At 40.6% G+C, this 27,301-nt stretch overlaps 2 protein-coding genes across 2 annotated transcripts; both read right to left on the minus strand.

The window, feature by feature from the left end:
* Positions 1-1,632: 1,632 nt before the first annotated feature.
* LOC310644089 (interleukin-36 receptor antagonist protein-like) lies at positions 1,633-4,792 on the minus strand (the record flags this gene model as incomplete). The annotated part of the gene is made up of 2 exons (XM_083368861.1): positions 1,633-1,866; positions 4,667-4,792. The coding sequence occupies 2 exons, from the start codon at positions 4,790-4,792 to the stop codon at positions 1,633-1,635; spliced, it is 360 nt and encodes a 119-aa protein (XP_083224987.1).
* A 10,258-nt stretch (positions 4,793-15,050) lies between these two features.
* LOC310643657 (interleukin-1 family member 10-like) lies at positions 15,051-26,537 on the minus strand. Its single transcript, XM_083368144.1, has 5 exons — positions 26,352-26,537; positions 22,976-23,121; positions 19,953-20,066; positions 18,004-18,137; positions 15,051-15,556 (listed from the first exon to the last, which is right to left on the minus strand). The coding sequence occupies exons 2-5, from the start codon at positions 23,034-23,036 to the stop codon at positions 15,326-15,328; spliced, it is 540 nt and encodes a 179-aa protein (XP_083224270.1). The 5' UTR covers positions 23,037-23,121; positions 26,352-26,537; the 3' UTR covers positions 15,051-15,325.
* Between the last annotated feature and the right edge of the window lie 764 nt (positions 26,538-27,301).

Consider the following 27,301-nt stretch of genomic DNA (forward strand, 5'->3'; position numbering starts at 1 on the left):
TGAAGATTCCTTCTGTTTGATCATCACTGACATGCCTATATCTGACATGCCCATCGATGATTTGAGGAAACACCCTCCTGACTACTGTAAGAGATCATTTACATCTGGCTGTCCAAAATTCCCCAATGCCTGATGCCTTCTAATCAGGGTTAACAACCTGGCCTTGTTTCAACTAATGCATGACATCGCATCGGTCCTGCTCAAATTACTCACAAGAGTAATTTGGGTCTCCTATACTGCATTTCAAACTGTCATGGAGGTCACTTTTGTTCCTTGAGGGGATCAGGAGGGGTCAAGAGTCACAAACCCACCCCCACTCCCACCAGCATCATATAATTTAGTCTAGCTCTTATTGTCCAGAATCAGAAGCATTCAGTCTGAAAGCAATTATTTAATTCCAAGCTATACCTGCATACCAATATTTAGATTATGATAGGACACACAAGGAGCATATCTTATTATATTTTCCATATTTAGGAGTGATTTGAGGGAAAATATTAAGATTCTCCTTGACACATGAAATAAAGGACTAAAGCATGAGGCACTGCAAGTTCCATATGAACTGAACAAGATATTACCTAAAATAAAATGTTTTGCTTCTCATCCAAGAAGCTTCTTCAGCTCTGACTTGATAGTAAAGAAGCTTTTTAGATGAGAAGTGACACATCTTCAAAGAAAAACAATGAAGTCCAGTTGCCTCATGAAAAAGCACCTTTGGGGGAGGCAGAATGGGCGTGGAGGGATCCACCTTGGGTTTATTTTTAGGAGGACTGAAACTTTTTAAAATGTTGGAGAAAATACAAAGTGGAAAGAAGAAACTCTAGGGAGAACATGCCTGCAGATAATCCTTGACTTACAGCAGTTTGTTTAGTGACTGTTCAAAGTTACAACGGCACTGAAAAAAAGTGACTTATGACCATTTTTCACACTTACAACGATGACAACCTCCCCATGGTCATGCGATCAAAATTCTTGACAGCTAGTTCATATTTATGACGGTTGCAGCGTCCCAGGCTCATGTGATCACCTTTTGTGACCTTCGAACAAGCAAAGTCAACGGGGGAAGCCAGAATCACTTAACAACCATGTCACTAGCTTAACAACTGCCATGATTCACTTAACAATGGTGGCCAGAAAGATTGTAAAATTGGGCAAAATTCACTTAAATGTTTTGCTTAGCAACAAAAATGTTAGGCTTAATTGTGGTTGTAGGTCGAGGACTACCTGTATATGTTATTACTGCAAGTCCCTCTTTCATTCTTTCCTTTCTTCTTCTTTCTTTTCTTCCTTTTATACACACACACACACACACACACACACGCACACACAAACACACATACACATCCAAAAAGTTTTAATGTTGGGGTGCACTCAAAAGAGGGTTCCTAACAAATAACAAACATAAGCCCAGGATATCATTCTATTTTTATTGATTAGCAAAGAGTAATATTGATAATAAATCAAATAAAGCAGGCATTGTTTAAGTGCTTTATGATCTGAAAAATTCCAATTTTGCTCAGTCTGCTTAAAAACATCCTCAATTGTGTAAAACTGAAAGTTCTACTTCCTAACAAACTTACACTTCTCACAAAATCTGAAATAGGCATTCGCCTTAAATAATTCTGGTGGTGACTAGTTCCCCTCTTCTCTTCCTCTCCTTGTTTCAAAATAAAAAAGTGTAATATCAGGGCCTCCTCTTTGACCAAGACTGATGGGTTTGTTGGGTTCAAAAGAAGTACTTATGAACCAACCAGGGAACTGGGCAGATTCAAAAGAGCATGTTTCTAAGCTGCCATCCGTCTTGCTGTAGAAACTGAAGTCCAAAAACTTCTGATTTTGATTGTATAGCTCCATAATGTTTCTCTTCTAAGAAAACAGGGAGGGGGGAAAGGTGTTAGAAGCAATATCGTTAAAGGAGAATATTTGTAGCTCAGAGTTGAAATGAGGGGTCCATGGTGCTGTCTGAGCTTGGTTGCTTTCTTGCAAGATGTTTCATTACCCAAACTAGGTAACATCCTTACCAAGTTGATAGAATAGCTGGAAGTCAGTGCAATTAAATCATTGGGCACAGTCTTTACCGGAGAGATAATGGAAATGGATACAGGGAAAAGATGTGAACTTAGCAGTATCTGAATGGGAGTGCAGTAAAAAGGGCAGATATAAGAAGTGAGTGAGGTTCCTAATATTTCTGGCAAAAAGAAAAACTTTATGCCATAAAACAAGGTATCCTGTGCCTAAAGTAGGTCCTCTGCCCCCATTTAAACTTCTATTGCCACAGTGCATTGTAAGTGTATGTATGTGTCAAGTTTCCGACCTATGGGCTTTTCAAGTGACTCTGAGGCATTGTTTACCTTAAAAGTCCTTTATTAGGCTAATACACCGGCAAATGCTTGCTCGAAGGAAGCTGGAATCTGAAATCTCCGCCCCTTGCACAATATAATTAAACACAATTCTCCACCTTTCTAATTTTGTCATTAATCATATTCTCCAACTAATTTAAAGAATCAGTTTCCCTTCCGTTAGAACCGCCAAAGTCTTATCTTCTTTAGAGAGACAAATGGCCTTCAAAGTGCATTCCTCCTCTTCCCTCCCACCAATTTTAAACTAAAACAATACACAAGTCTTAAAGCAATACACAAGTTTAACATATGAAATAGCTACTTCTTCATCTCATGTCAAGCAATAACATTCGATGTTAGCAGCGTTGACAGTATGTATGTGTACATATATATACATGCATGCATATATACATACACATACATACATTATACATATACACAAAGACACACAGACATATACACACACATATATATGCATTTTCTTTATATAAAAGAAGATAAATACCTCCAAGATTATTGAAAAATATTACTTGATCCCTACAGGTATTTTTTTAACTTGCATTAGTGCTTGACGTTACCTAGTCTGGGTAATGAAACATCTGCAAGAAAACAACCAAGCTCAGAGGACATCAAGGACCCCTCAGAAATAATATTTCAACAATAGATTGGTTGGAATTGACTGCAGGGTTTGAAGGCCTAAGAAAAATAGCTTGGAAGCTAGACCTTTTCCTATCAACATGTCTACTTCCTCCTTGTTCTTCTTGGGATAACAAAAGTCCAAGGAAAGGTGGCCAATTCAGTGTAGTGCTTTCTTTTTCATTTCCTACCAAGTTCCAGTGAGAAACTAAAGTTTATGATTAATTACAACACAGGACTTTTTTTGTCACAGAACGCTCAGAACGGAGTTCCGGCACCTTTTTTGGGTGGAACCTTGTAGGGTAAGCAAGGTGGGTTGTATGACATGTGTGAGTTCCGGCACCTTTTACTTTTACAAAAAAAAAGGCAATGATTACAAAGGTGGCCAAAGGATCCAGCCTCACAGCAAGTGGTTTGAGATCATGAGGGCTTCAGATTGTGCAGAGCCAGTGGTGGGATTCAAATATGTGAACAACCGGTTCTCTGTATGGATGCAGCTTCCGGAAGTCCATTCTGGGCCTGGGCAAAAAAAAAAATTAGCCACCAGTTCTACCGAACTGGTGCGAACTGGCTGAATCCTACCACTGTGCATAGCCCTTCTTGTCACAAAGAGTCAGGCATAAGGAAGAAGGAACTAAAAAAGTGAACCGGAGCAGGCATCATCTGAAACTCCTACCAGAGAGAAGTCACCCAAGATTACCATAGATTCTTGACTGTGACAACAAAAAGAATTAGCTGGTGAATGGCCTTTCAGAAATCAGTTCTTCCCCAATGGAGATTAAATGAGAACAAACATCTTTAAGAAACATCTTTTAAAAAAAAAGTCCAGTTGCCTTTTGTAAAAAAGCACCTTTGGGAGAACTAATAAGTATAATCTCTCAAAATGAGAAGCAGATGGATTCAGGAACTGTTCATAACAAATATCTCCACAATAGTAATTTAACATATTGCACTTTCCAACAATAAGGAATATGTAATTAGTGACAGAGTAGCCCTTAAACCAGGTTTTGGGTTTCAATGCTGGACGGCTTAATGCTGTAAGTGGATTCTGTTAAAAACAAAACGAAACAAAAGCATGGAAGGACAATATAAAGAACATAATGTGGTTACCATGTAATCAGATATCCCCCATTGTGACATTTCCAGAGCTCCACTTTGCTGGGAAGACCAGCCATAATGTATGACAAGAGTTTATGCTGTCTGCTTCTTCTGGGTCTTTCAAATTTAAAGAAAGCCAAACCCACATTTAAGACTTCACAGTAGCCTTCAAAGCTCATTCTATAAGCATATTTTTCAAAAATTAAAATCAAAGAAAAGCTTTCTCCCTAGCTAGCACACTCCAGAAAGGCAAAAGTTTGCCCAATTTCAGCATGTAGGAATCAGTGTTGTGAAAGGGGAGAACAATGTTCCCAAGAAACATTCAGCTTTACAAGCTTCTCCATCTCTTCGAGTCCAGCTTTTCCACTTAGCCACTTCACTTTGTGCAAATATTAGATTTTGTTGATTTAAGGTTAGATTTTTCTGAGGGCTTAACATACCGAGTGAGCCCAGCCCATTTGATAATTACTTGGCTCGTTACATTGGGAAAACTCTAAACATGACTTAATATAATAAGCAAGTTACTGTATGTGTGTTGCATAAATGCTGCCATTGTACAGAAGAAAAAATGCTGAATTAGGATTACAACTCACCACTAAGTGTAGCTGGGGTTGACCTTCGTTGGACAACGTGCAAGACAGAGTAAGAGATCCATCCCTGAGGCCCATAAAGATGGGTTGGTGTCTTGGATCTAAGGCATTATTGGGGAGCACAGCCATCCACACTGCTGTTGAAGAATGGTGGACAAAAGCTAGGATTAAAGTCAAACCACCTCTTCTGCTGGTCCAGAAAATTGGATGAAAAATCCACTATCCACTAACATAAGGGTCTCTCTCTCACACACACACTCACACACACACACGTCTGTGTGTGTATACATACATATACATATATAGATATACACACACACATATATATATGTATATGTATATGTGTGTGTATATGTGTATAAATAATATGTTAGTTTTTTATAATCACAAGCGCTTAATATATTGTCAGCAACATATTGTCTGGATTTCAATACCTAGTTTACTAATACATATTAAGTTCCTTTCTACCTCATTTTTCTAGCCAATGATAAAAAGTTTCCCATGTTCTAAAATAAACTGAATCTTCTTTCTCTTTCATTTTCAGTGTCAATCTATCCATTTCTGCACACTCTAAGATTTTTTTTTTAATTAACACTTCCTCCACTGGTAGATCTTTCATTTTTCCAATATTGAGCGAATACAGTTCTTGCTGCAGTTAATATACTGTATGTATATACACTCTTTCTCATAATTTCCTACAATTATGCCTAACAAAAATAATTCTGGCTTAAACTCTATATGTGTTTTCGTCATTTTCTCCAACCATGTATGTATTCTTAACCAAAATCTTTTAGCTTTAGAGCATGTCCACCAAAGGTGGTAATAAGTGCCTGGTTTCCAAGTGTCTGAATATTGATCACATGACCACGGTGATCCTGCAATGGTCGTAAGTGTGTGAGAAACTTACAACAGTTAATTTAAGGACCATTCAGAGTTACAACAGCACTGAAAAAGTGACTTTTGACTGTTTTTCACACTTATGACCAATGCAGCATCCTCTGATCACATGAGGAAATTTTGGATGCTTAGCAACCGACTCATATTCATGACGGTTGCAGTGTCCCAGGGTCATGTGATCACTTTTTGCGGCCTGACAAGCAAACTCAATGGGGTAGCAAGATTCACCTAACAGTGTTGCTAACTGCAGTGATACGCTTAACAACTATTTCCAGAAAGGTTGTAAGAGGGGGCCAAATTCACTTAACACAGGGGTCCTCAACCTTGGCCACTTTAAGACTGGTGGACTTCAGCTCCCAGAATTCCTCAGCCAGTCCACAAGTCTTAAAGTGGCCAAGGTTGAGGACCCCTGGCTTAACCTATGTCTCTCTTAGCAAACTAAATTTCAAGTTCCATTGCGGTCATAAGGACCACTTGTAGTAAGATAATACAGCAGTAACTACATACAAGATCCTAATCCTTGACCCTTCATTAGCCACCATTTAAAAATGTGTCCTTGGACAGCTAATGTTTGCCATGTCTTGTTACCATCCTGTCATGCAGCCATCCAGAAACCCAGACAGATGTTGACTGGGAAGCAGAAAATGAGACCAAGAGCTATTTTCATCTCCACTGGAAGATTTCTTCATAGGAGAAGGAAGAAGAATGCTGCTGAACTGGCACAGGCGTAGTCTTTAAAAAGGGACTTCTGGGAAGAAGGTGAGGCTTTTAGAAGGCAAGGCAGAGGTGCAATGAGCACTGATGAGGTTATCTAGTTTGGGTAATGGAACGTCTGCAGGAGAACGGCCAAGCTCAGAGAGCACCAGGAACCCCTCTTTTCAACCCTGAGCTCCAAATATTCTCCTTTATTGAAGGTGTCATGACTGACAACCAAAAGTGTGTCATTCTAGACCAGGGGGGTCTTCAACTTGGCCCTTTTATGATTTGTGGACTTCAATTCCCAGAACTCCTCAGCCAGGACATTCAATGTATCATAACTGCAATGGGCTATACCAGGGGTAGGCAACCTCGTCTCTTTTATGACTCATGGACTTCAACTCCCAGAATTCCTGAGCAGGAATTCTGGGAGTTGAAGTCCACGAGACATAAAAGGGCCAAGTTGGAAGACCCCTGTTCTAGACAGCATTGGAAGAGTTTTAGCAAGGAGGAACTGTTGGCTGAAGATTCTGAATTGGACTGAACAGTGATACACTACTTGCGAAGAGGGTGGGACAAAACTCTCAGAAGCAGAGCAGGCAGGACACAGAGAGGAGTGCTGGGGGGAGAGAGGAAAATTACGTATATTTTTTCCAATGAAGGAGAGGGAAGGAGAGAGAATGCTTGAGACCTTATCTTAATTCCAAATAAAGGTAGGCAGAGTTTGTTGAAATAGACCAGTATGCATGCATGTTAAATCAATATTAAAGAGTAGATAAATGAGCCATTTCGAGAATATTTAAGTTGCATAATGTTTGGTAGAGGAAAAGTAAAAGTTCCTTCTACAATTTAATTTTAAAGCCATGGCTTTATTCCTTCCCTTCTGATTATCAGTAAAATGGAACAGCAAAAGCAGGACAATCCAGACTTGGCTTATTTAACTTGCAAGCTCTTGCTAAGGGATCAAAAGTAAATCTTCCATCTCCTCCTCCTCCTATTACCACCACCACCCCTCACCAACACAATAGGTATTTTGCCCATCAAATCCCAAGAACTAACAAAAAGCTGATATATATTCTTCCATCAACCATACCGGGACAAGATATCATAAACCCTATCAGGATTTGGTACCTGGTGAATTGAAATCCAGAGGGCTTGCTATGAGCATGCTGTTGACAATAAAGAAGAATTTCTGGCTAATATCCCAAATTCTGAACAAGCGAGGTTCAGGTAATCTTAGAAGCACAGTAGTTTGGTAAGGGTGTTTCAGATGTGACATGTTCAGATCTGGAGAATATGTTATGGAAAAGACAAACTTATGTTTACATAGAGGTTCATTTTGCTTAAAACCACGCAAGCAATAAAAAAAAGTATGGCCAGTTGGTTTGTTTTCAACCCTGCATTTAGGAAACCAATCATTTGTCAACTGGCCCATTTAATTCGAGGGTTACAGCTCAATGATGCAAGGCAAGAGTGAGTAGACCCTGAACGTCACTGCTTGACGTGGTCAAAATACACAATGCGGAATGAATGACTGCTTGGAATTGACCTGGTTGTCATATTTATGTGTGTATTATGTATGAATTTATTTTGTTCATTCAAAACTCCTCCCGAAACTCTTTTTTCATTTCTGGCCTAAGGTACCCACCTTCCATTCAAGAGAAGATCAAGAGCCAAAGGAATGCTAGATTCCATACCAAATCACCTAATGTAGAACTCATGTATATAGTAATTAACTTAATTGGATAATTAAATGTAATATTTGTTTTTATTTTCTTGATTACATTGGATAATGATTAAGGCACCAGACTAGAAAGTGGGAAGCCATAAATTCTAGTCCTGCCCTAGGCATAGAAGTCAGATGGGTAATTTGGGGCAAGTCACCAGGAGTTCTAATCCTGCCTTAAGCATAAAAGCCAGTTGGGTGACCTTGGGCCAGTCACTCTTGCTCAGCCCAACTCATCTTACAGTACTGCTGTTGTTGAATATGTTTGCCACCTTGAGTTATTTGTAAAAAGAATAAAGAGGGATGCAAAATAAATAAAATGCATAGTATAGATCAGGGGTCTGCAACCTTGACAACTTTAAGACTTGTGGACTTCAGCTCTCAGAATTCCTCAGCCAGCTGGCTGAGGAATTCTGGGAGCTGAAGTTCACAAGTCTTAAAGTTGTCAAGGTTGAAGACCCCTGGTATAGACTGTATCGTTTAGACCATGGGTAGGCAACCTTGGCTCTTTTATGACTCGTGGACTTCAACTTCCAGAATTCCTGCTCAGGAATTCTGGGAGTTGAAGTCCACAAGTCATAAAAGAACCAAGGTTGCCTACCCCTGGTTTAGATGAATAATGGGGATGAAAGAGCTATGTCTTTGTCCGCCATTGTATCGATGTGGCACCTGAAAGATTTCTCATTCTAAATCTGATCTTAAAAGTTGAAACTGTCCCCACGTTTGCTGTCTTGCAAGACTTTTATTTGGGGTCCATTTGCTTTGGATGTCACACACATACACACACACACACACACACTTTCATCCTCTTCCTTTCTTCAGCTTTTTGCTTCCCACAATTTGCTGCCCTGCCCTTGGTAGGGAAGCTGGCAAGGTCAAGCTTGAACTGAACTCCACTGCTATTGAATTTGTTTGGTTTCAGTCAATTTGACCCAGCTTGCAAAACTGGTTTTTCTAAGAGCCACAGTTGGAGGTCACTTCTCTCCTTGCCTGTAGAGTAAAGGCAACTGTCTTACGGTAATAATCCTGTTTGTGCATACAGAGGAAAAAAAATGCTTAAGTCAAGGTCGATACCTAGTGATTTAGAGGCATATTCTTGTAGTTTTCTTGGCAACGGTATAGAAGCGATCTGCAACTGCTGAGATTTTAATTGATTGATCCCATTTTATTTTATTTTTTTACAAACAAGTCAAGAGGGCAAACATTCCTAAGACTCCTTCCTCCTCCTCAACCATGTGAGGGTTGAGAGAGAATGTCACCAGCCTAAGGTGGGACAAGAGCTCCCAGTGGCAGATTTTTTTTTTAGCTTAGTGCCTTCACACTACACCAAGCTGGCTTTGGATTTCCCAATCTGGCCAACAGTACTGCTATTTCCTGATGGTTCCCATCCAAATACTAACCAAGTCTAATTTACTTAGCATTTCCAGATCAGTCAAGTTCAGCTAGGTGCATATCTGCCACTGGATTTACTGGGAATTTCTTTAGTTTGTGCTATCAGTTAAGATATCAAGTTGGGAGACTGTAAGTTTCAGTCGTGCCTTAGGCTCAAAACCAGCTCGGTGACCTTGAGCCAGTTACTCTGTCTCAACTCTAGAAAGAAAGTAATGGCAAACCGCTTCTGAAAAACCTTGCTAAAATAACTGCAGGGACTTGTCCAGGCAGTCTCTGAGAATGAGACATCATTAAGCAGAAGAAAAATGCCTGTTTCATCTTTTCTATAATTACATCTGATATATTCAATTTTGAAACTATCGGGGGGGGGGAATGTGTGATCACTCTAATTCTTGAAGCCCAACGTCAGTACATCAACTACCTTAATCTTATGGTAACATATAGATTTCATAAGTCCATTCTCTTAGTTCTTGGTTTATGGATCATAATTCCGTAAGTATTTAATGATAAATATACTTTACATTATTAAGTTGGAAATATCTCTAGAAAAAACCAACAAACAGAAAAATGAGTCATCTTCACCCTGCTGTCGTCCCAACTCTTGGAATAATTCCTTCATTTCCCCATCCCAGCTCTTCTTCTGGCTTTCATTCTTCTGGGTCTCCATTTCTATTATTTTTCCCAGTTATTCCAGGTTGGTTGCTGCTTCGTGTTCTTGGGGAGCTTTTCCACACTTGATACTGTACTACTGTCCTAAGAGAGCTGTTGGCAAGAAGCAATGGATGGAAACTGATCAAGGAGAGAAGCAATCTAAAACTAAACAGAAATTTGCTGACAATTGTAACAATCAGTGGAACGACTTGCTTCCAGAAGTTGTGGATGCTCTAACACTGGAGGTTTTAAAGAAGAGATTGGACAACCATTTGTCTGAAATGGTATAGGGCAGGGTAGGCAACCTTGGCTCTTTTATGACTCCACGAGTTATAAAAGAGCCAAGGTTGCCTACCCTTGGTATAGGGTTTCCCGCTTGAGCAGGAGGTTGGACAAGTAGACCTCCAAGATAGCTTCCAAATCTGTTGTTCTGCTAGTTGGCTTCATAAAGTGTGGTTCCAGAGAGAAGAGAATGGAGACACCATTCAGTGCATTCTGAACACTCACCAAATAGAAATATCTATGAGGATTCTCAGTCATCCACGTCACTGTTGTCCTAAAGGTGCTTTTTTCAAGAGGCAACTGGACTTTTTTTGTTTTTCTTTGAAGATGTTTCACTTCTCATCCAAGAAGCTTCTGAAAAACTGAAAACCCTCTTGAAAAAAAGCACCTCTAGGACACCAAATAGAAAGAGATTTCTTCTGCTAGAAAGAGAAATGTTGGTGTTTCCAGGCACTAAATAAGCTTTGACATTTGTGTATCATAATTTTCCCATACTCCCATGAAATCTCTGCTGCCACGTGTCATGAAAGCCTTAGGTGCCCTTCACATCAAATCTATTCTTCTTGAATCTCTTAAACTCAGATCTTTTCTATCCTTATCATTCATATTATAGTACTTCTAAATCTTCTATTATCTATTGTATTTTAGATTACTCTATAATCTCCACAGATTCATCCCCATCTCATCTGATGTTTCTTCATAATGGTTAGAGCAAGAATTCCCTTCTTGATGAAATCTATTATTTTATTGACTGTGAAAAATGTAACAAGTATATTTTCCCCACTTTTGCTGGCTTTTGGCGGCAAAGAACTTTCTTTAGTTTAATTAACCTATTTGATTCATTTGTTAGGAGGGCTTGTTGGGGAAGAATTTGGATGCCATATTCCATACTTCTCACACACTGAAATTACCTATACCAGTATCTGTCTCTCTTATGCTCTAAAATAAGGAAGACTTATTTTAGAGATTCAAGAGCCACTGTTAGCTGAAGCAGCAATACAGAATGATTGGGTTAGCATCACACACCATGGATCCGTAGGGTGGGATTCTCCAACCAAAAGGCTGGGACTTTTTACAGGTGGGGGGGCAGGAAGAAATTTTAGAATTTATTTATTTAAACCATGTTAAATCTCTTGAAGGGCTTTTAATGTTGCTCCCAATATTTCCCCGCTTCAAAGGAAGGTAAAAGTTTAGTAGCACAGAGAGATGCACAGTTTTTATAATCTGAACAGAAAGCAGAATATCTTATATCAAGATAGGCTTATTCTGAAAAGGAACTGAAGAAAACCAGCTAATAAAGCAAATTGTAAAAAGTAGAGCAAAGATGCATTACTCAATTCTTGAAAAGATAAAGCATCTGAGATTGCATTCCAATTTTGTTCAGAGAGAGAGAGAAAATATTGAACTCTTTAAGTCTTGATGCAATCAGGGTCTTCTCCTTCTCCTCCTCTTCCTCCTCCTCCCATTTGGGAGATTTGTAAAAATTTCCATATCATTTCCATATCATTTGGGAGACTGTAGGGACGCGGTGGCTCAGTGGGTTAGGACACTGAGCTTGTCGATCAGAAGGTCGGCAGTTTGGCGGGTCGAATCCCAAGTGCCGCGTAGCAGAGTGAGCGCCTGTTACTCGTCTCAGCTTCTGCCAACCTAGCAGTTTGAAAGCACGTAATAATGCAAGTAGAAAAATAGGGACCACTACGGTGGGAAGGTAACAGCGTTCCGTGAGCCTTTGGCATCTAGTCATGCCGGCCACATGACCACGGAGACGTCCTCGGACAAGCGCTGGCTCTTCGGCTTTGAAACAGAGATGAGCACCGGCCCCTAGAGTTGGAAACGACTAGCACGCATGTGCGGGGGAACCTTTACCTTTACCTTTACCTTAAGAATTTATACTGTATAATAGGGCTTAATCCACTTCCCCCAAATCCTGCCATCACCCATTCAAGTTTTATTTTTCTATTTTCTAATGAAAGTGGGGAAAGTGAAATTTATTTCCAGAGTAAAACAAATAGTCTCGTAGTGTATCATAGCATTGAGTTTTGTTACAATCTATTTTTCTTTGGGGTTTAATGGAAAAAGATTTTTCGGGGGGGGGGGAAATTTGGAACTTTGATGCTCTATATATTGACAGCAGCAAGATTATTTTAGGCACAAAAATGGAAGGACACTTCAATTCTCACAATGGGCGAACGGCTGTAGAAATTGATGGAGTTAGCAGAGATGGCTAAACTGACTGCTTGGATTAAAGGAAAAAAACACACAATTACTTTAGTTTCTACTTGGACATTGTGCTTGAAGTGAAGCACAAAATCTTCACTTTTAAGAGCCTTGGTGGAGAGTGGGCTAATGCCTCCTTAAGTAACACCAGCTGCCTGCAATTAGTGCAGGTTCGCATCCCACCAGGCTCAAGGTTGACTCAGCCTTCCATCCTTCCGAGGTAGGTAAAATGAGGACCCAGATTGTTGGGGGCAATGAGCTGACTTTGTAATAATGCCGCTTGGGGGGGGGCGAAAGCCCTAATAAGCAGGCATATACATAGAATGAAGGCTACTGCTAAGCTTGTAAGCCGCCCTGAGTCTTCGGAGAAGGGCGGGATATAAATGGAATTTAAAAAAAAATCAAATGAAACTTTGATTTTGGGTTTTACCAATTATATAAGTTTGTTGTTATAAAAATGGCTAGTTTATATTATTTTGTAAAAGTAAAAAGCTGAGGTTTAATGTTATTCTACTGCACCAAAGGGAATCAGACGTCAATGCCTTTTCTCTCTTTTTCCCCTTTCCCCCCCACACTTTTCCCTTCCCTTTTCCCTCCCCTATCTTATTTTCTTTTATATTTTTTTATCTTATAGTATTGATATGTAAATAAACTAAATTTATTAGAGTTTTGTCATGATCACCTTCATAAATTGATTAGTCTCCTCTGCAAAGGACATCAACTGAGAGACAGACATACACACAGAGAGGTTTAATAGTAAATTCAATCAAGACCAAACTGACTAAAATCAAGCAGCAGGGTGCAGATTTTATTTTATTTTATTTAAAAAGCAACTCACAAAAGCTACATGAACCCAGTTATTAAAAGCTCAAAAAAACAAATTCATATTCTATTCTAGTCCTGAGATGATCACATTAATAGATGGCAAAATTGGTCAAGAAAGAAGTTAGCACTATGGAATTACTTAGCCCTAGAAACAGACATGGAAAGAATGTCCAAAACTATAATTAAGAAGTTTGTACCTGTCCTGGTGTAACAATTTTTCTTTGGCTGAAGGATCTTTCTCTGTGCCCACCTCCGAGATTTTATGCCATTTATAGTCACTCAGTGACACTGGTGGGTGTGCCTTCTATAGGTGAGTGGAAAATGGGAAATGATCCCACAAACAGTTGGGTGTTAAGCTTTTTCTTCTTTAAAGAATGAATTAGACAATGCAAAATATTTGTTTTGCAAGAATTTCCTCATCTGAAAGCATTAAAGAGTGCTTAACTGTATTTCCTCTTATCGTTTTGGAGAGGAATTGTCATTAGGAGCACTTCAAGCAAAAATAACTGTGTGTTTGTGTCCATGCATGCATTTCAAGTATGTAGACTCCTAGTTGTGGAAGAACGGGTCTTACAATGGTCAGATTCCACAAATTGTGTGGTTTCTGATATAGACAGCAAAGTCTGCCTTATATCTCTCTGTGCATGACAAAAGTGTTTGAGAGAGAAAATGGATCAGCCCCCTTTCCTGGGAACTATCTCTCGTTGTAATATCACTTGGTTGGTAACAGGTTTGCTGTAAGCTTATTGTATGAAAAGAATTCGCTTAGAGAGAGACAATTTATAAAATTGAAGGCTTTCTCCATTTTCTTTTTCTCCAAGAAAGAAAAATATCAGTCAGGCGCTTTACCGTGACAAGGGGTACTCTGTACCTTATTGTTTTGCTCAAAATATTTCTTTCCTAAAAGGTAAAGGTTCCCCCGCACATGCGTACTAGTCGTTTCCGACACTAGGGGCCGGTGCTCATCTCCGTTTCAAAGCCGAAGAGCCAGCACTTGTCCGAGGACGTCTCCGTGGTCATGTGGCCGGCATGACTAGACGCCAAAGGCTCACGGAACGCTGTTACCTTCCCACCATAGTGGTCCCTATTTTTCTACTTGCATTATTACATGCTTTCGAACTGCTAGGTTGGCAGAAGCTGGGACCAGTAACAGGCGCTCACTCTGCTACGTGGCACTCGGGATTCGACCCGCCAAACTGCCGACCTTCTGATCGACAAGCTCAGCGTCCTAACCCACTGAGCCACCACATCCCTTTTAATAATGCATTAGGTAAAGGTAAAGGTTCCCCTGCACATGCGTGTTAGTCGTTTCCGACTCTAGGGGCCGGTGCTCATCTCTGTCTCAAAGCCGAAGAGCCAGCGCTTGTCCTAGGACGTGTCCGTGGTCATGTGGCTGGCACGACTAGAAGCCAAAGGCGCACGGGAACACTGTTTCTTTCCTACTAGGTGCCAATTAAGTATGGGAAGAACAGCCTCGATGCAGCCTTCTGCTTCTTACATGTTTTTTACCTGAATCCAGTGCTTTTTAAAAAAAAAGAAAAAGAAAAGGTGCCGGAACTCACAAACGTCATCCAACCAGCCTTGCCTACCTTACCCTACAAGGTACCATCCAAAAAAGGTGCCAGAACTCCATTCTGGGTGTTCTATGACAAAAAAAGAGGCCCTGCCTGAATCTAAGAGACGATCTAAGGATAGGTCCCCGCCCCTAGTGACATGGTTGAAACTTGACAACAAAATGCTGAACCTGGTTTTTTATTTCAGGTTTTTATTTTCATTTCTGTTCTTAGTGAATCAAAACTAAATGCATCCAGGTTGTGTTACAGACAAAGAATCAGCTTTGGCTCCGCCTCTTCCATCAGCATTGCCATGTTACGTCTTCCATAGCCCTTGGAGGCCAGAAATAAAACAATACTAAGAGGCAATCCGGAATTCACTCACAATTCGATGTTCCATTGCCATTCCTTATTTCATCCTTGCTAAAGCTTTAGAGTGGAAAGAACGTTTTCGAAATAAAACGTAATGATCTTAGGGCCTCCTCGTTTACAAAGACCAAGGGGCTTGTTGGGTTGAATTGAGGTACTCAAGAACCAACCAGGGAAGGCTGCAGATTCAAAGCAGCAATTCATTTTACTGCCGTTAGTCTCCACATAGAAAGAATAATCCTTGAATAACCCATTGCTTCTGTAAAGATCCATGATGTTGCTTTCCTGAAAAATAAAATAAAATATAAGGCTTGGTTAGGAAAGCCGCAGGATTAGCTACTTCTGTTTTAATCCATACATTAATTTTTCAAAAATATTGAACTGCAAAGAAGTTTTTTAAAAGCATGATGAAACAAACCAACAGAAGACAGGTGTATTTCAGTTTAAAAGAAGCATTGTAAAAAAAGAACATGGAGATTTAAAGTAATATATATATCCTGCCCACTATAGTTGTTATTAGGGATGCGGTGGCTCAGTGGGTTAGGACGCTGAGCTTGTCAATCAGAAGGTCGGCAGTTTGGCGGGTCGAATCCCAAGTGCCGCATAACAGAGTGAGCGCCTGTTACTCGTCCCAGCTTCTGCCAACCTAGCAGTTCGAAAGCACGTAAAAATGCAAGTAGAAAAATAGGGACCACTATGGTGGGAAGGTAACAGCGTTCTGTGCGCCTTTGGCATCTAGTCATGCTGGCCACATGACCACAGAGACGTCCTTGGACAAGCGCTGGCTCTTTGGCTTTGAAACGGAGATGAGCACCGGCCCCTAGAGTCGGAAACGACTAGCATGCATGTGCAGGAGAACCACCTTTATAGTTGTTATTATTACTATCGATCACGCAGTCAGCTATATATTTACACTGGACTTGTCATTTTTGTTCACCTATCAAGTCTTTCCTAAGGACGTGGGATAGGCAGATGTTGTTCTTTATCGGTGACAAAGGTATCATGGCAGGATGTAAGCTGTTCCATGTAAAGCTAGTGGCACTGCAGATGTTTTGGGATTGCACCCAAGGCACCTATGATTATTGGTGCTACCTTTGTTTTCTTTTGCCATAATCAATCAACCTTTCTGTTGGTTTGTTTAATTTAACATGCCACCCATCTCATTAATTTGGCGATGAATACAATTCCATTTGTATTATAACTGCTGGGCACAGTTTGCATATTTGAACTTGGTATCAAACTTTAGTCATTGCTATTAATTTCTATTTGAGTCCTAAAAGAACACATTCCAGATGTCTAATTCTGCCTTGCTGTGTGATATAATGTATAAGCAGGAACCATTCTTACTTCAATTCAGTTAAAATTCTATTCTGAAAATTTCCCATTGTAGCTTATTCTCCAATTTTACCCTCCCAAGTAAGATTAGCTAAAGCAGTTTACAACAAGCTATACAGTACTGTTTCCATATTATTTCCTTCTGATGTTAAGAAGGAATTCATTGCTAAATCACTTTGCCAAGGTAAACTAGCCATAACAGAAGCTGAACAAATCAGAAACACTTCATTAAAAAGATATTATAAGAGCCATGGTAGCGCAGTGGTTAGAATAAAGTATTATAGGCTAATTCTGCCGACTGCCAGTAGTTCAATTCTCACAAGCTCAAGGTTGACTCAGCCTTTCATCCTTCCAAGGTCAGTGAAATGAGGACTCAGACTGTTGGGAGCAACAGGCTGGCTCTGTAAACTGCTTAGAGAGGATTGTAAAGCACTGTGAAGCGGTATATAACTCTAAGTGCTATTGCTATTATCTTCACCACAAACCATTTTTTCATCAGACAGCTAAAGCTACAGCTGCATTTTATTGTGGTAAATATATCCCAATAAACGGGGGGGGGGGAGGTATTGATTTGATTGGAACAGGCTTATTCTTCCAAAGAAAGGGGTTTATGAGTGCACCATATACTGTAGTAGTGTTAAATGCAGTGTATAGATATGGTACATTAATTATAATAAAATAAGTAGGCAGTTCAGATTAAAAGAATAAGAGAGTTGGAAAAGACCTTTGGAGGTCATCTAGTCCAACCCCCTGCTCAGGCAGGAAACCCTATACCAGGGGTGTCAAACTCAATTTCATTGAGGGCCGCATCAGCATTGCGGTTGCCCTCAGGGGGCCGGGTGGGTGTGGCCAGGGTGGGCGTGGCCTACTGGGTGGGCGTGGCTAGAGCGCGTATGGCCTGCTGGGTGGGCATGGCCAGCTCTACATCGTTCGCATCAAGGGTGCCTATGGGGGCCTGGGCAGGAGTGGGACAGATCTGAGGGTCTCTGGCGGAAGGAGGGTCTCTGGGCCAGCGCCAAGGCAGTGGGGGCCGTTCCCTCACTGTTTCCAGAATGGCTTCGTGGGCCACATGAAACCACTTCGCGGGCCAGATCCGGCCCCCGGGCCTTGTGTTTGACATGTCTGCCCTATACCATTTCAGACAAAAGGCTGTCCAGTCTCTTCTTAAAAACTTCCAGTGTTGGAGAATCCACAATTTCTGGAGGCGGAAATTGTCGTTCCACTGATTAATCGTTCTGACTGTCAGGAAATTTCTCCCTAGTTCTAGGTTGCTTCTCTCCTTGTTTAGTTTCCATCCATTACTTCTTGGCCTGCCTTCAGGTGCTTTGGAGAATAGGTTGACTCCCCTCTTCTTTGTGACTCCTCTCTTTCTTCAGGACTTAAAATATGAAACTCACCAATATCTGTAGTTGAGGTTCACCATTAGCTGACAACAGGCAGTTCAAGGCCAGGCATTTACCAGTGAGTCCCAAAAAGATGGGGTATTTTTTGTAGTCTAAGTTGTTGTTGGGGACCACAGCCATCAACTGTTCTGCAGAATAATAACAATATAGATGAGTCAACAAAAACAGAGAAAAGCATCTTTATTTGGAAGTAGAGTTTTGAATGAGAAGCTGTTGGTGGAAAGATGTCAATAACATTTTTAAAGCTATTGAAATAAACCATAAAGCAAGTATCAGTTAAGGTATTCATTAGGTCCTGAGTTATTCTATATCCACACAGATTAATTTTCAAATCATGTGGTAGCTTGCAGCTTGCACCCATTACTACATCTATATTACATGTAATTCTTGACTTATGACCACAATGGAGCTCTAAATTTATGTTGCTAAGTGAGAAATTTATTAAGTGAATTTTGCCCCATTTTGGCCACATTTGTTAATTGAATCACTGCAGTTTTTAAGTTAGTCACATGGCTGTTAAATGAATCTGGCTCCCCCATTAACTTTGCTCGTCAGAAGGTCGCAAACGAGGATCACGTACCCCGGAACACTGCATAACCGTCATAAATGTGAGTCAATTATCAAGTATCCAAATATAAATCATGTGACCATGGGGGATGATGCAACAGTGTGTGAAAAATGTGAAAAATGGTGCCACTAAATGACTACCTGTACTAATGACATGTAAATAACAAGATCTTTATTGATCATAAGAAGCATTGATCCTTCTGCACTGGAGATCTTTCTCCTTGGATCATTCATCTGAAACTATGTAATTCCTCTCCCCAAAGAGATGTGGGACTTAGATTATAGTGACCAGGAAGATAAAATAACATTTTTCAATGCACCAGTCATTTGGTCTAATTCCTACTTCCCTAAACAGTCAAACAACTGTTGGGTTGTTGTTGTTGTTGTTTGCACAGTGAGATTTCCAGCATGACTATTTGGATTAGATTTGAAAATCTCATCCAGTCTCCAGGGTTGGAATAACTTGCCTGTATTTTAATTGCTCTCTGTAGTTTTGGACTCAGAGTTTCTTGCAATATATACCAGTAATATTATTTTGGACTTTGGTTATTTAGTATTTAGGCTTATAGAGAATACTTTACAGCTCTCTCTAGGTAGTTTACAAGATAGAAGCATTATCTGCATATTGCTCTCAACACTCTGGGTCCTCATTTTACCGACCTCGGAAGGATAAAAGGATGAATCAGCCTTGAGCCCCATCAGGATCAAACTCTAGGCTGTAGGCCAAGTTTGCCTGCAATACCACATTTTAACCACTGCGCCACCAGGATTCTTCTCAACCCTTATCAGAATTTCAACTTGACTTACAATTATTTGGCTTATTTATGTGTCAAGGCATCCAACACTTCCATTTTCCTTTCCCCCCCCCTTGATTGGGGAATGCATGCACCCAAGTAACTTCTAAAGCCACATGTACCTTTATATGGAAATGTCAGGAGAAGAACAAACAGAAGTATCTAGATGACCAAACTGGGCAAATCCCCTTCCGAGACAAGAATGTGGTGCAGAGGCAACTGAAAGAATCAGTCGCTCCATGGTTCTCCATAACAAGAACAAGTCATCAGCCCTTGGTTATGTAACTACAGAATTGAGATGTGTACGGAGGTTTCCAATTATCCCAGTCATGGTGGTCCCAAAAGTGCTTTTCCAAAAGGTAATTGGACTTTTTTTTTCTTTGAAACTGAACTGAAAAAGCTTCTTAAGTGAGAAGCAAAAATGTTTTCAAAGAAAAAAAAACTAAGGAAGTCCAATTGCCTATTGGAAAAAGACACCTTTGGGACATCCAGAATTTACTGTTGTGATCAAAGTTGGCCTGCTCTCTTCTGGCCAATAGCATAAAGAAAAATTTGAGAATTACTAAAGTACTAATGTTGTACCTGATAATCTAGACTCCAGCGGGGCTGCTATCAGCTGATTTTTCTCAAAGAACAAATATTTCTGTTCGATATCCCACATTTGGAAGTTCCAGGGTTCAGTCACAATTTCTTTATCTGGAAGACATGGCTATGAGTGAGTAAAGAGATTTAAAATGATGAAAACATGTCAGATACTAGCATAGGAAGCAGGAGTCAGTAGAAGAACATTACAGGTAGTCCTTGACATACAACAGTTTGTTTAGTGGCTGTTTGAATTGACACTGGTGCAGAAAAAAGTGACTTATCATTGCTTTTCACACTTATGACCATTTGCAGGATCCCCCGTGGTCACGTGATCAAAATTTTAGAGGCTTGGCAACTGGCATGTACTTATGACGGTTGCAGTGTCCCAGGGTCATGTGATCCCCTTTTACGACCTTCCAACAAGCAAAGTCAATGAGGAGGCCAGATTCACTTAACAACCGGGTTACTAGCTTAGCAACTTTGGTGATTCCCTTAACAACTGCGGCAAGAAGAGTCATAAAATGAGACAAAACTCACTTAAAAACTGTCTCGCTTAGCAACATAAATTTTGAGCTCAATTGCAGTCCTAAGTCGAGGACTACCTGTATATACAGGTGAAACTCAAAAAATTAGAATATCATGCAAAAGTTCAGTTATTTCAGTAATGCAACTTAAAAGGGGAAACTAATATATGAGATGGACTCATTACATGCAAAGCAAGATAGTTCAAGCCGTGATTTGTCATAATTGTGATGATTATGGCATACAGCTCATGAAAACCCCAAATCCACAATCTCAGAAAATTAGAATATTGTGAAAAGGTGCAATATTCTAGGCTCAAAGTATCCCACTCTAATGAGCTAATTAAGCCATCACACCTGCAAAGGGTTCCTGAGCCTTTAAATGGTCTCTCAGTCTGGTTCAGTAGGAATCACAGTCATGGGGAAGACTGCTGACCTGACAGTTGTGCAGAAAACCATCATTGACACCCTCCATAAGGAGGGAAAACCTCAAAAGGTAATTGCAAAAGAAGTTGGATGTTCCCAAAGTGCTGTATCAAAGCACATTAATAGAAAGTTATGTGGAAGGGAAAAGTGTGGAAGAAAAAGGTGCATAAGCAGCATGGATGACCGCAGCCTGGAGAGAATTGTCAGGAAAAGGCCATTCAAAAGTGTTGGGGACTTTCACAAGGAGTGGACTGAGGCTGGAGTCAGTGCATCAAGAGCCACCACACACAGACGGGTCCTGGACATGGGCTTCAAATGTCGTATTCCTCTTGTCAAGCCACTCCTGAACAACAAACAACGTCAGAAGTGTCTTACCTGGGCTAAAGAAAAACAGACCTGGTCTGTTGCTCAGTGGTCCAAAGTCTTCTTTTCTGATGAGAGCAACTTTTGCATCTCATTTGGAAACCAAGGACCCAGAGTCTGGAGGAAGAATGGAGAGGCACACACTGCAAGATGCTTGAAGTCCAGTGTGTAGCCCACAGTCTGTGTTGATTTGGGGAGCCATGTCATCTGCTGGTGTTGGTCCACTGTGCTTCATTAAGTCCAGGGTCAACGCAGCCGTCTACCAGGAGATTTTGGAGCACTTCATGCTTCCTTCCGCAGACAAGCTTTATGGGGATGCTGACTTCATTTTCCAGCAGGACTTGGCACCTGCCCACACTGCCAAAAGCACCAAAACCTGGTTCAATGACCGTGGGATTACTGTGCTTGATTGGCCAGCAAACTCACCTGACCTGAACCCCATAGAGAATCTATGGGGCATTGCCAAGAGAAAGATGGGAGACATGAGACCAAACAATGCAGAAGAGCTGAAGGCCGCTAATGAAGCATCCTGGTCTTCCATAACACCTCAGCAGTGCCACAGGCTGACAGCTTCCATGCCATGCCACATTGAGGCAGTAATTGCTGCAAAAGGGGCCCAAACCGAGTACTGAGTACATATGCATGCTTATACTTTTCAGAGATCCGATATTGTTCTATGTACACTCCTTGTTTTATTGATTGCATGTAATATTCTAATTTTCTGAGATTGTGGATTTGGGGTTTTCATGAGCTGTATGCCATAATCATCACAATTATGACAAATCATGGCTTGAACTATCTTGCTTTGCATGTAATGAGTCTATCTCATATATTAGTTTCCCCTTTTAAGTTGCATTACTGAAATAAATGAACTTTTGCACGATATTCTAATTTTTCGAGTTTCACCTGTAATTTAATGAGGTTTCCCCTTCCCACTTCTGGACATTCCTCACTCTGCTGTTATACAAAGGAGCCAGGGAAACCTGCTCTTCAACCAGGCCTTTGATGAGAAGAGAGAGACCCCGCATGTCATAATGCTTGCCATCTCTTATCTTTATTTGTTATGTTCTATTGAATTGAACACAACAGGCTGGATTGTTGTGAGTCACCCAGTCGGTGAGAGTCAACAGCATGCAGGTTTTAATAAATTATGGTTGGTCACAACGTCAACCAAATGTTTAGGCTGGATTTGACATTGTTGTTCACCTATCGAGTCCTTTCCAAGGACCAGTACTATTATTGTGGTTAGTCACATAATCAGCTAGACATTTGGCATTTTTATCGACCTGCCAAGTCCCTCCCAAGGACCTGGGATAGGCAGGTGTGATGGTGTGATGGGGTTAAAGGTATTGTTGCAGGAGGTAACCTGTTCCAAAGAAAGCTGCCTTTTGCAATTGACTGAAGGTGATTTTGTCAGTTCCGATGGTTATTATTATGCACCGTCTTGCAAACATTATTTCACATTCATGGCTCAAATCAAGGTGGCAAATGGCAAAGACACTGACTATAATTACAAATATGTGTGTTGCTATTTCCCATGACCCATTTTGCTCAGTTCTGGAGATGAGTCTAAATTTCTCCATTGTTAAGAAACTGTGTAATGTAGCAATTGAACAAGTTCCCCCTTCTAATATGTTCATCTTGCAATGAGACGGTGGGCACGCACAGCCAAAGAATGTTTTAGATTGCAATCCTAAAGTTGCTATTCACCTTTAAATGCATGGAATAAATCTTTCAATTCCTGATCCACGGTTTTCTTCTGAGGTTCCATCTCAACAGTTACTGAGTAACTTACTCAATTACTGCTTGTACCTTTCAGGCTATTAAATGCCTCTTTCGCAGCTATAGTTACAATCCTGGAAGAAGCAATTGAAAGACATTAGCATTATATACCACAATTCATGATAAGAAGATTAGAGTCCACACTCATTCTAAGCAAGAAATGACAAAAGATCAAGCTCTTTGCTGCCTATGGATACCGTTAAAAAACAGAGCCAAGAAGACTGGATTTTCTCAAGAGAATGAAAGGCATACACTGTTTTATTGTTCTTGTTATGTATGCAGGCACCTGCATAGCAACAGCCACCAGGGGGCGTTGGCCTGAACGGTTTTGGCGGGAAACCCAGTTTCGGCGGGAAACCTAGGGCCAACCCCCTTGGCTGTCCGCTTACCTGGCAAGGTATTTAAGGAGGCCAGGTAACCCTCATTCCTCAGTACGCTACCCCCTTCCAATAAAGAGCTGAACACGTACTCCGGCTGGCGTCTCTTCCTTGCGTCGGACCCACTACACTACAGTTCTCATAGGATTGATTGGAATTGTATTTCTTACTATGGTTTTGCAGCCTTTTTGCTAAACGACAAGTAGTGTTCAAATGCTTTAGATAAAGAAGGGAAAGGGAAAGGAAAGGAGAGAGAAAAAGAAAGGAGAGAAAAGAGGGAAAAGGGAAAAGAGGGGAGAGAGAGAGAAGATAAAAAAGAAAAAAGAGCCCAATTCAAAAAAGCTACAGGGCAAGGAAGCAGGGCAAGGAAGCTTACTATCTAGATTTGTGGACATGCCTAAACTCAACTGAAAAAAAATCTTGCCTTCATTGTAAAAACCAGTCAAACTAGCCTCCTGGCCTATCTAAAGAACTTTTGACCTTCATATTTCCAAGAGCAGGATTCATGCATGAAAACGATTCTGCTAATTTAAGTTCTCCCGTTGCACAACATGAGTAGATTTGTCTTCTTTGGTTACGTGAGCTAGCAATGGTCCTATTCTGGAATTTCCCTCCAATCAAATTTAACCCAACATTGCCTGCAGCAAGACTAGCCAATTAGCGCTGTGTGTCTTGAAACTGAATAGCAAAATTCAAAATTTGGTAGGCGTTTGAGGCTTTTTTTTTTTAGTGAAATAAGAAACAAAATGGGTAAACCCAGTCTTGATTGTTATGTTTTTAAAAATCAATTTAAACATTCCCCAAACTAAGAGATCTAACAAAACTGCCATTTTTCCTGGGCATTTTAGAAACTGGGGGAAGAGGAAAATTTGCTTGGTTTGCAACTGAACGTCTTGTAATACTCAGAATCAAGAAGTTAGCCTCTTCCTAATCTCCCCTTGAATTTTTTTCCTTCAAGCATGTCTTTTAAAAGAAAGGCATGTTTGGTGGCCTATGCTTATGCACAGTTTTGCGTAGGACCCTAGAAAAAGTCATTCTTTAGCGGCATTTTTTTTAGTAGAGTTCTGAAACTCTAACCAAAATTCCTAAAATCCTTACACTTTACACCTCCTGCTTTAAAGTCAAAAGTGGGTGGGTCAGCAATTTCATAATCTTTTACAAGGCTCAGCTGCGGAAACAGCTCTCGTTCACAATATTTCTACCTCCGGAACCAAGCAGTTCTCCTTCTTCTTGTGCGGTTTTTAGACACACAGAAATTTATTGGGTGAAGCATTTGGCAACTGTTTTCAAAGCACTATGTTCAAAGACAGCTAATTTGGTAGGAGATATGCCAGTCTGCTACAAAAAGCCCCATCTTCATCACTAGGGAATAAAATGAGTTTTCTTTTCAGACACTTGCTTATGCATTTATGTGAGATATTTGTAGTCCAGTAACTAGATTATAAGGGCTAGAGCAAACCAGGGAGGTTTAATTGAGTGCATTGAAGAAGAGGTATTATCTCTCACCTAACATATCTTAGAATATAGTTAACAGGATGAAATGGAGGGGGCTAGGCACATTAATGATTTATTCCTAGTAGCTGATACTAAGGGACACGGTGGCTCAGTGGGTTAGGACGCTGAGCTTGTCGATCAAATGGTCGGTAGTTTGGCAGGTCGAATCCCAAGTGCCGCGTAGCAGAGTGAGCGCCTGTTACTCGTCCCAGCTTCTGCCAACCTAGCAGTTTGAAAGCACATAAAAAAAATGCAAGTAGAAAAATAGGGACCACTACGGTGGGAAGGTAATAGCGTTCTGTGCGCCTTTGGCGTCTAGTCATGCTGGCCACATGACCACGGAGACGTCCTCGGACAAGCGCTGGCTCTTCGGCTTTGAAACAGAGATGAGCACCGGCCCCTAGAGTTGGAAACGACTAGCACGCATGTGCGGGGGAACCTTTACCTTTACATTTAGCTGATACTATGGCATCAATATCTAACAATCATAGTGCCAAAATACGAGATATGCTGTATAATATAAAATAAAATGAGGTCACTGTAACTTCAGTGATAGAAGGGTGATGCTGTGATGATGTTGTACATTCCTAAAGAGGAACTGTTCTTTATTAAGAAATCCATTCCCACAATAATATTGGCTCCAGACTAAAAATCCAAAGAAATGTCCAAATGAGGAACTGAATAGATAAAGCCAAGCCAGGTTTCCAATTTGCTTCTCAAATCTTTCCCAAACTTTAAAAAATAGAGTTCATTCAATTTGGCTGTCCCGCATGAGATGCTTAGCAGCATCAAGGTGGGCTGGAGAGAGATTGATTAGAAAGTGGTGCCGATCAGGAAGGGAGATCTAGAAAGCTCTTTCTGTTCTATTTTTTCCCCCAATTCTATGGCATCCTTTTAAAGAGACCCAGTTTGGTATAGCGGTTAAGGCATTGAAACCAGGCATCCTGAGTTCAAGTTCTGCTTTAGGCACAGGTCAGTTTGGTGACCAGTCCCTCTCTCTCTCAGCCTTAGAAGGCAGTGGCAGACCACTTCCGAAATCTTGCCAAGAAAACTCCAAAGGCTTAGTCCAAGAGTTACCAGGAGTCAAAACTGATTCAAAAGCACCCACATAAGCATCCTTTAATCTGGCCTGGGATATTTGCTCCACAGGACAGGGCGCTGAATCCTCTGTCAGACCGTCTGTCTAATTTAAACCCTCTGTATTTCCTATTTGAGATATTTAGACTGGGGAAAAACTAGACTTTGAGGACTCTGATTCTCTGTCTGACAACCCAAATGATTGCACAAACGGGAGAGAGAGATCTGAACATCAAAAGAAAAAAAGATAATGGGAAAGATAATGGGATCTAAAAATTAATAGTACCTGAAGAGAGAGATCTGATCATTACAAAAAGGAAGAAAATAAAGATAATAAGAACTAAAGCAATTAGTACCTGAGCTGATCGAATGAGTCCTGTTCCCCTCTGTGCTTTCTTTCACTTTGGGTTTTGCCGTGATTTTGTGTAAGGTTTTAACAGCTTCCCAGCACATAAACTTCATTAATAAGTAGCAGTTTCAGAGATAGGCGTAGTATAAATGTAGCAGGAAGTTGCCTCCCCCTAAAAGAAGAAGCTCAGTGTAGTTTCTGCAAAACTTTATTGTTTAACTTAACATGACTTTTAGTAAACTCTTTTATAAGGAGAGGAAGCTAACCTGGCCTGTTGTGTGGAGTGATTTTTCACAGGCTTTGTACGATTCTTCCAGGCTGAAAAGCTATAACTAGCATGTGGTGATCAAGAGTAGCAGGGAAATTAAAAAAAAAGTGGTTGTCTGAATTAGCTTTTGTTTGTTAGCTTTTTTTTAATTCCACCTTTATTTTTGGTCAACCCAGCATATTATTCCCAATATTCCCACTTCCTAGAGCAGGGGTAGGCAACCTTGGCTCTTTTAGACTCATGAACTTCAACTCCCAGAATTCCTCAGCCAGCATGCCTGGCTGAGGAATTCTGGGAGTTGAAGTCCACAGGTCATAAAAGGGCCAAGTTTGAAGACCCCTGGTCAAGAGGCTGCTTGGAAGCCTCTCCTGTGAAGTTTTGTCCATCTCACCAGATTCACAGCAGCTCTTGAACAAACCAGGTTATAAATAAGCACACAATGTTGAGTAAAGTGCTGAAGGCCATCTTCTCCAAAGGAGGCTGGGCCAGGACAGAGTTCTGGTCGGAACTAAATCGACTTCATTCCCATTTTCAGAGGGATGAAAACCAAAGTCATTCAGGGTAGTTAATACGGTTACTCCCCGGATATTTAACCATGTTCACCTTCTGGTACACTTAGAAGCAAATGCTCAGGGCAACCTTTATTTTTGGTCAACCCAGCATATTATTCCCAATATTCCCACTTCCTA

Source organism: Vipera ursinii (assembly GCF_947247035.1).
Source record: "Vipera ursinii genome assembly, chromosome: 8".
Classification (NCBI taxonomy): domain Eukaryota; kingdom Metazoa; phylum Chordata; class Lepidosauria; order Squamata; family Viperidae; genus Vipera; species Vipera ursinii.

What these genes read in the sequence shown, in the direction of transcription:
- LOC310643657 (XM_083368144.1), bottom strand. Translation starts at nt 23,036, where the DNA reads ATGGAACCTCAGAAGAAAACCGTGGATCAGGAATTGAAAGATTTATTC. An exon ending in TTTATTCCATGCATTTAAAG is followed by an intron (nt 20,067 to 22,975) that starts GTGAATAGCAAC and finishes CATGTCTTCCAG; the next exon opens with ATAAAGAAATTGTGACTGAA. An exon ending in AACCTCAACTACAGATATTG is followed by an intron (nt 15,557 to 18,003) that starts GTGAGTTTCATA and finishes TTTATTTTTCAG; the next exon opens with GAAAGCAACATCATGGATCT.